This window comes from Diceros bicornis, chromosome 20, assembly GCF_020826845.1.
Source record: "Diceros bicornis minor isolate mBicDic1 chromosome 20, mDicBic1.mat.cur, whole genome shotgun sequence".
Classification (NCBI taxonomy): domain Eukaryota; kingdom Metazoa; phylum Chordata; class Mammalia; order Perissodactyla; family Rhinocerotidae; genus Diceros; species Diceros bicornis.
The window spans coordinates 20225232-20235043 of record NC_080759.1 but is presented as its reverse complement, the minus strand read 5'-3'; the positions used below and the strand labels follow the sequence as shown (position 1 = coordinate 20235043).

Below are 9812 nucleotides of genomic sequence, written 5' to 3'. Positions count from 1 at the left end.
ATGATTTCCAGATGTTTTACCAGCCACACTCACTTGAAAACCACTCATCTGATTGTATAAGGGAGATGAGATTTCTTTTCAAAACCCACTGCTATGATTCTCTTCTTGAGCTGTACAGCCCCTCAGTAGGAGGGGTCTGGCCAATTCTATGAAGTCTTTTCAGGGATGTAATAATATAATCTGAAAACTGAGCATTTGTACAGTGTATCACAGTTTAATAAAGGACTTTTATGTACAGAGTTCTAAATTCTTCTAAATAACTATATGAGGTAGGTAACAGAGGTATTATTATAACTACCTCTATCTTGCAAAAGAAGAAACTGAGGATCAAGAAGTTAAGCATGTTTGTGTCATACAGCTAGTCTATTCAGCGAGTCTACGGCAAGACCAGGATCAGAAACCAGTTCTTCCGTGCCTCACCTAGCACTTTTTCTTACCACCCAAACATATATCTGGCCAGGTAAGCACTCTTTGCCAGATTAGAGTGCCAACTCAGCATCTTAACAAGGAAATTTATTGTCAGTGATTTTTGACACAGAGATGAGAGGAAAGAGAAACTGGGGCAGTGGGAACCAGGCCCAGCTAGTGCTGAGGACAGCTGGAGAGTTGGAGGTTCAGATAGCAACTGGTGAGTCACCCCTACTTTTCTATAGCAAGGGACTCAAGGCTTTTATTCCCTTCTTCTTTCTCAACTTGTCAAAATAAGTCTGAATTCAAATGGACTCTACTCTGGGAAGCAATTCCTAATCACCCAGTCCAAACTAATCACTATCTCCTCTGTGCCCTCATTCACAATTATTATTATAGGACTAATCATATATGAGACATCTGTCTCCTTAACTAGACTATGAGTATCTTCAGGGCAAGGACTGGGTCTTTCTCCGTGCACCCATCCAACTGAGATTTATTGCAAGCACCTCTTCTGCTGCAGACAATGTGCCAAACCCAGTGGATAAAAAGATGAAGTTCCTCATCTGGCTGGGGAAATGTACACAAGCCAGTAATTACAATACCATGTGATAAATGCTACAATAAAAGCATGTATGAAGTGCTGGAGAGCATAGAAAAGGGAGTACCTAAACTACCTGGGAGGCAGTTAATATGGGTGATGTTCAAGCGATGTCCGGAAAGATAAAAGCTTGTCAAGTGTACAAAGGAAAAAGGACATGCCAGGCCCAGAGCAGAGCACGGACAAAAGCAGATGGGATAAAAGAGCATGGCCAGTCAGAGAATAACAGGCAGTTCTGTGTGAACTGGTGTGAGGTGAAGTCAGAAAGGTAGGAAGATTGTAATAAAAGGGCCTTCGATACCTAGCTCAAGTATTTAGGTTTTATTATCTGGATTGGTCCCTCCCAATCTGCAGACCAGAGTTATTTCAAAGCGTTTTGTAGTGTGGACTGAATAAACCTGAAACGAGTGTGCCAAATTGTTTAAATGTCTGTAGATACTATAACATATATTCAAAGCTATATATAAGTGGTATAGAAGTTATAGTAGCTTTTTGTTATTATTTTTTATCATTTTTATCAATCAACACTGAAAGTACTATTGTGTGAGGGTCCAAAGGATTTTTTTTAATATCAAAAGGGATCCTTATGGTTAGTTTTAAGTGATGAGAAGTCAGTGAAAGATATTTTCTTTTTTAAGAAAAAACTTTTATTGCTTTTTTCACAAAACATGATGCATTTCACTTTAAAACTTTAGAAAATATAAACAAAAGACAATAAAAAAGAAACACCCAACAGTCCTAGCACCCAGAGATACTTAATGTTCATATTTGTTACATAAACTTCCAGCCCTTTATATATGTATAAACAAATGTTTTAAATTCTATACATATTTAATTGTAATCTTTCTTCACTTTATAAACATCTTTTTGACATAACATATATACATCTGCATCATCATTTTAAATAGCTACACAGTATTCTATTAGATGGATATTCCATAATTTATCTCCTACTTTTAGGTTTAGGACATTTAGGTTGTTTCTAATTTTCCATTACAAATAGTAAAGAGATGAACATGTTTGTGTGCATATGTCCACGCTTGTTCAATTATTTCATTAGGATTTACCTCTGAAAGTGAGTCAAAGGCTCACTTTGATGCATATGGCCAAATTACCTTCAGAAAGTCTGCACCCACTTTTACACCTACCACTTGTGTATGAGTGTCCATTTCTCACACCTTTGTCAGGGTATTATTATTATTTTAGTATTTGACAAGTAGAAAGCATTTTCTATTACTTTTCCTTTTCTGCTAGTGAGCTTGACCTTTTTTTTTTAAATAGCTTTGAGGCATAATTTACATACCATAAAATTCAACCAATGTAAGTGTACAATTCAATGATTTTAGTAATTAGATAGTTGTGCAACCATTACCACAATCCACCTTTAGAACATTTCTATCACCCTCAAAAGATCCCTCATATCCATTTAGAGTTAATCCCTGCTTCCATTCCCAGTCCTAGGGACCACTGTTTTCTGTTCCTATAAATTTGCCCTTTCTAGACATTTCATACAAATGGAACCACACAACATGTAGTCTTTTTCATCTTTCACTTACATAAAGTTTTGAGGTCATCCATTAGCGGGGATCATAGTTTGACCCTGAACTTTTTTCCTCTTCATGTTTATTTGCAGTTTTCCCTCTGAGAGCTGTCTGGTACAAAGGCCCTTGCCCATTTTTCTGTTGGGGCACTGAAGGATTTTACAGAAGAGGGACATAATCAGTGTCATAGTAAACAAAGAGAATTCTGGCAGCAATGGGAAGAGTGACTCTATATTTGCATTTCCAAATCTAGGAGAATCAGTAAAATTTTACTGCAGTGGATTAGGCTTTATCTACACACAGTAAAGGACTATAGTACGGTATGGAGGAGTAATTATTTATTTGAATCGTTTGTTTCCTCTCCTTAAGGAGTGTCATAAACTTCTAATTTATTCTCTAAAAATTTTTCAAGTTAATCTTTCAAAGTTGATTTTACTTTAGTGTAGGAGAAATAGATCCTTTCTGGAATAAGGTGGAGTATAAATAAATAAATGTTGTCGTACTCTAATGTTACTCTTGGTAGCTGGTTTTCTGCATCAAGAGCCCTTAAAAAGTTCCTCATCCCTAAGATTCATCAAATAGCTATTTGACAATTAAACAGTATTCTTTGAACTCTTTATTATCTCTGTCAAGATTAAAAGGAAAAAAATCCAATCCTGCAAGACCCATCCCCAAGTAAAAACTCTAATCCAAAAAAAAAAAAGTCCTCAAATACTGTATGATTTCCTTCATTAAGTAGTAGATAACAACAACAATAAACAAACACATAGAGACAGAGATTGGATTGGTGGTTACCAGAGGGGGAGGGCGGAGGGCGAAAGGGCTAATTCGGCACATGTGTGTGGTGATGGGTTGTAATTAGTATTTGGGTGGTGAACATGATGTAATCCATGCAGAAATAGAAGTATAATGATGTACACCTGAAATTTATACACTGTTATAAACCAATGTTACTGCGATAAACAAAAAATTGAAAAAAAAAATAAACCTTTCCAAGAGATGGAAAAAAAAAAAAGTCCTATTTTGACCCCAAATTAACCATTACTTAATTTGTACCCCATGCTATTTTGCTAAATTTAATTTGATTCTTCCCGAAATAAAAGTTCAGATCTGGTAAAAGTTGCAGTTCTTAAAGGTTAGCAGAGAAACTCAAAATTTGACAAATCAGAGTGCCTGAAAGTTTTTTCATGACACCTCTTTTAGCCTTCTAAATCCCCCACCCCTAGAGCAGTTTGTGCATGATTTACTTTAAAGCTAAAGAAGCTAAAGTCAGGGCTTCTTACTTGTAGGAGCATCTTCCCAATTTTGTATGTTTTTCCTTGAGAGAGAACTCCAAATTATATAAGCTTCAGACCCCACAAAACCTGGATCTGCCCCTGTAATCAACAATCTCTCTCACCTATTCCAAAGATTCTTTGTAGGATGGTCCTTTACCTCATGGGTTGAGTGTAGATATATTTTTACAAGCCGCCTTTTTCATGATTTATACTAGTCATCCTTTTAGAAAATATGTCATGCAAATGATAAAGTAACATAAATGATTCACCTAGAATCCCATCACCTCCACAGGGCACCCATTCATTCCTCTGCAGCCCTTCCAGTTTTTGTCCATATGTCTACATAATTTTATGTGATTATAATTGTCACAGGATTTAAAAGTGTTTTATCTTGATAAACACGATTCACTTGACAAAGTCGCATTTATTGCACCACTATCCTATACTCATCTCTTCAAAACGTGTATGAGGCGGCTATACCACAGCATTTAAGAGACAGGGCAGCAAGAAAGGGTGAAAGCCTGGCACCTCAGTGGCACCTTGGGAAAATGACCAGCTGCTGGTACTCAGGAGGGTGGGCAAAGGATACTGAACTGTCAGGGCCACATCCAGCTTGTTCACCACTGTATGCTCCGTGCTTAGCACAGGGTCTGGTGTCCGGTAAGTACTTAAATATTGACTGAGGGACTAATCCTGAACCTGACTGACCCAATTTTGTTTGTCTTTTACAAAATCTTAGAAAATAGCAATCAACTTAATGTGTTCCATTAAAGTAGAATCCTGCCTCATTAATTAATGGATAACTGATTAATCATTAATCAATTATAAAAATGAGTTTATTAAGTGCCTGCTATGACCAAACACAACTGGATCACTTGGGATCGAGAGAGAGCCAAAGGAGGAAAAATGTGGAGAGAGAGTGCTCTTTCCAATCCTATCCCAGTCCTGTACTTTGTGGTCTGAGATGAATAAGGAGAACAGAGAAGTTTTTAATCTTTGAAAAAGACGTAGTCTTTTTTTTTTTTTAATTTTTGCAGAAGAGTTGGGAAATATGGAAAAAAGAAATTTCACTAAGGGAAGGCAGAAAATTAGAGCTCTTTATTTCCTTAAATGGTTCTGGAAGATTGCAACACCAAGCTCTTTTCCAGAAACTGGTCTACACTTATCTGAAGTGTCACATTCATTCTGAAATGTTCTTAGAGGGAGAGGTCACAACAGTTTATTGTCTGAAATGGATGATCATTTTAGGTTTCGGTTAACATAAAGTAGCATACACCTTTTTCTAGGATCAGAACACTACAGAGGGCTCCTTGTGACCTGATGTGAGAGATGCTTCAGCCACTTGAGTGACTTGATGTGACATACGCAAAGTCACTTTGAGAAGTTTGACCCTGCAAAAGATGGACTCCAGCTTCTTTCTGCCCTGGGGTCAGTGCTGCTAGCCAACAGCATTTCCTGGCAAAATGAAATTAAACAAAATCCCAGAGTTGTTTGTCTTCAAAATAATTTTGATTTAATTTCTTCTTTTATATAAAAAGACAACAAATTACTTTTCAGACAATACTGAAATTACATTTCAGACAATACTGTTTAGGTTATGAGGTTCCCGTCAGAGCTGTTTTGCAACACATGTTTACATAAACTGAAGTGAAGCTGGCCGTCGACTGTGAAACTGGGGCCAGCCAGGCCGCCTTGTGCACATTTCACTCTGGATCACAAACTAATGTACCATTCTATTGTTTAGGTGTCAACTAGAGTAGGATTTTGTTCCGGACATTCAAATCAGGATGAGAAAACAAACCACCACCACCAGATTCTAAAAAACAATGTTAGTGCTTTGTAAAGAAAACATACAGCATTAATATTTTCTGCTTTTATCAATAAGCTCAAACATTTGACATTTTGAATACTGATACTTAAATAAGTCTAGTTTATGGAGAGAAAATTTTATAGAATCTTTTTTTTTTTTTTTTGTGAGGAGATCAGCCCTTTGCTAACATCTGCCAATCCTCCTCTTTTTTAGCTGAGGAAGACTGGCCCTGGGCTAACATCCGTGCCCATCTTCCTCCACTTTATATGGGATGCTGCCACAGCATGGCTTGCCAAGCAGTGCGTCAGGTGCGTGCCCGGGATCCGAACCAGTGAACCCCGGGCCAGTGCAGCGGAGCGCGCACACTTAACCGGCCCTCTGGGGGCCGGCCCAATAGAATCTTTCTTTTTGTACTGCCCAATGTGTTACTAATTATTTCCCCTATTGATCAACTGTGCTTTGCTGTCCAAAATTCACAGAAGCAAATGATGCAGGGTTACAAATGCAAAGAGAACAATAAATAGTATACAGAAGCAATTAAACATTTCTTATAAAACTTATCTTAGAGGAAATTTGCCAAAGTAAAAGCAATTACACTTTATATGATTCCATTTGATGGTGAATGTATCAAATACCTAAAATTCTAGAGTTATGAGAATAATTATTGCTTTCTCAGAGGGTATCTCCATCGTTAAGTGACGCATGACTGTATTTGCAAAATATACTTAATGTAAATAAGGTGAATATTTCCCTTTATTCTCTTTTTGTGGGTAAATTTATTCTTTACTACAATATATTTTTTGGGTATGATGATGAAACTAATTTTGGATGATCGTCCACAGGTGTCAAAGGACATTTCTTTCTCCTTTCTGGTTTAGTATTAGCATTCCGTATATTCATCCAGAGGCTTTCTAAGGTTTGTTTAGAAGAGATCTTCTCCAAACAAGCCATTTTAAATTTTATAATGTCCTCAGTTGTGTGTTACATAAGCTAAATTCAAGGAAACTAAGGTTAACCACATCAGAGCAAAAAGTCAAATAAATTTAATTAGAAAATTCAAAGAGATGACAGTAGAGAAAGTCTAAAATTAACTGTAATGTGATCTGAAGGAGTTCATACCTCATCATTCTAAAGTCTGAGCCAGGACATACACACTCACACAAAGAGTTTTCTGACCAAGCTAAATAATAGACCAAAGGAGTCAGTTTTGTGAAAAGAAACTTAAGAACACAAAGTCATTCAGCATAAGTCTAACATAGGATTTTGGAAGTTCTAAATTATCAAGTCATTTAACGAAAACAAAAAGCAAATATCCAGGTTGCTTTTAGTTTAGTAAATAAAGCATTCATGGTCATATTCACTTTGATCATTAAATGGGGAAAAATACATCTAATCACTTTTCCATGTATAAAATATTCAAGTATATTATTGACAAGAGGCAATGAAAACTCTGTCTCTGAAGTTCTGAAACACAATGGAGACAATCAGGGATACACAGGGATTAAGCCTAGATCTCTCAAGGGGCTGTCTAGCTTATGATTCCTGTGTCTCTAACTGAACAGGACTCTGAAGTCATAAAGATGCAGGCGCTCCCAAGCACAGAGAGACACTTTCTCCATGCATTATACTCCTGTGCTAACAGAGGTTAACACCGGGAGCCAGACACCGAATGCAGAATTTTCCAATTAACCTAACTTCTACCAGCAGTTTCTGCTAACAAAAGCTTTCAAGATAGTCTCCATCAATAAACACAACAAAGTTCAAAGCCTATTAGTGCATATTAAGGTTTGTAGAGATGAAAGGACATAACGCCCGAGATTGGCTTTAAAATATTTCAGTGGAAAAGGGAAAAACAGGGGATAGGTGAAGGAAATGCAGCAAAGTCTTATAATTACTAAATCTAGGGGATGGGTTTATGGGGAGTTTTATCATATTATTTTCTCTACTTTTGTGTATGCTTGAGAATTTTCATAATGAGACTCTTTAGAAAAGAGCTTTAGGAAATATAGTTCATCAATATAGCTATGGGCCTATGGACTGGACAGAAAGGTTTGCTGAAAGAAATCATAGCGGTCACGAATCTGGCACTCTTTATTAGGTTAAAAAAAACTATTTTACCCGTTTTTCTCAGAGGAAAGAAATAACACAAATCTGCACCCTATCCTGGGATGTGGGATGTGTATTAACACAATACACTTTTTAATGTTAGCCTAAAATTAGAGAAATCTAACTTTTCCAGCTGAACATGGAGGCTGTATTACATGGAAGACATGGAAGACATTCCAGTCTAGCTTTTAGCTTGAAAGAAAGAAGAGAGTGTTAATTCTAAGAATTCAGATTCCCTAACCCTTTTCTCAGATACAAGGAGTTTTTCTTATGGGGATTTAACCTCTACCCTTCTAGTTACAGAAGGAAGTAGAGGGGGGTGTCCTTCTGGAGGTCATACCTCAAACAGAATTAATCCTTTCCTGTGGTAAAGAAGCCACTTTTCACCCCCAGATAATACCCTGGAAAGGAGGCCTCACTCTTCCTGGCCCCTTCTCCATTCCCTTTCTCCCCTGTGTGACCTCATGTATCCCTCTCTGCCATGCTTCCTACACTCTTCCCCACTGGTCCTGTCATGACATCCTATGCGATGCTCAAGGATCCAAAAAGCAAAAGAGCCCCCCAGAGTCTCTGCGGAAAATCATACTTATTCCTGTGCAAAATCTGGCTGAGGGACCTATAATTTTGACCTAAGTTACTAGTACTAGATTAGAAACAAAAGGAGTCAGACAGCAACAAACTCTCCTAGTTCATTTATTTTGCATAAGTTTCATGACCATGGGGCCTATACTGATATTGTTTCTTTCAAAACAGAGATTAAGGACTCAGGTAAGAATTCACTCTATAAACACTGATGTCATGGAGACTTCTTCTTCTTCTTCTTTTTTTTTTGCTGAGGAAGATTGGCCCTGAGCTAACATCTTGCCCATCTTCCTCTATTTTGTATACGGGACACCACCACAGCATGGCTTGATAAATGGCACATAGGTCCGTGCCTGGGATCCAAACCTGTGAACCCCGGGCCGTCGAAACGGAGCACATGTACTTAACCACTATGCCACTGGGCTGGCCCCTCATTGAGACTTCTTTCTAAAAATGAGGTATTTGGTTTACTGTCCCAAACAGTAAGGGTTTGGGCAAACTGCAAAAATGGTCTAGCAAGTAATCAAATGAAAGTGAATATGGTGAAACATAAAGCAGAAACAGGATCTGGAGATATACATTGCTATGACACCCTGAGAATCTTTATTGTAGCCAAAATAAACCCACCTACCTCATATCTCTAAAAGCAAAACCCAGCGTGATTTTTCCTAAAAGCATACACTTCTATTCAGAAAAGATGAGAATGAAGAGGTGAGTGAATATGAAAAAAGTAAAGAGACTAAGATCAGTCTTATTGCCCCTTTCCCACTCTAATCAAAATTACTTATTAATGAACCACTATTTCCCTTGTTTTCAAATTATCTTAGGAAAACATTTAGAATTACGGCAATAACAGCATTTACAAGTGAATTTATGTGGAACTGTTGTCAAAGTTCAAAATGAAAGGTCTTGAGAAGATAGTTGAGTATTTCACATAAAAAACTGAAAAATCAGGTTAGCCAGGCCCAAAATGATGATGAAAATGTGAAAGATTAATTTAGGCCACGTCAGACGCTCTTCTTGGTGGAGGGAAATGATATAGATGAGAGATGGATATATGAATACAAAGGCCAGGCCGCATGCTGCTCCTGAATATCTGCAAAATAAAAGCTTTTGGGTTAATATTCATCTTGCATTTTGCTTTTTCTGATTTACAATTAAGGTACATTTAGTACAATTTAAACCCTCCTCAGTTTGATATTACAACAAAATTATTTTTGAATCATTTGTTGTTGACATAAAACATTTGAGTTGGAAACTTATTTTACTTGCTAAGTTAATATAAAATATTATTTCCTGTTCTTCTTTATAGCATCTGCTTGACAAAGAGCTTTTTATTCATCTCTCAAATCTCTGTAGTCCCTCTGTGTCTCAGTGATTATGGCAACTTCCTCAGAAACATCTGGAGATAGGCTTCCTATCTTTGATCTTTTATAAACTAATTACACATTCTGAGTTTTTGAAAGACTGCTAGCATCTGCTTAAGA

General features: G+C 37.1%; 1 protein-coding gene across 8 annotated transcripts in view; it reads right to left on the bottom strand.

The window, feature by feature from the left end:
* Nucleotides 1-5768: 5768 nt before the first annotated feature.
* The window catches only part of SLC38A9 (solute carrier family 38 member 9), a 100401-nt gene continuing 96357 nt past the window's right edge, over nucleotides 5769-9812 (bottom strand). For all 8 annotated transcript variants that reach the window (XM_058564073.1, XM_058564072.1, XM_058564074.1 and 5 more), the window contains one exon: nucleotides 5769-9421. In XM_058564073.1, the coding sequence (XP_058420056.1) occupies nucleotides 9256-9421 (166 nt within the window). In that variant the 3' untranslated portion in view covers nucleotides 5769-9255. The remainder of the gene's footprint in view (nucleotides 9422-9812) is intronic.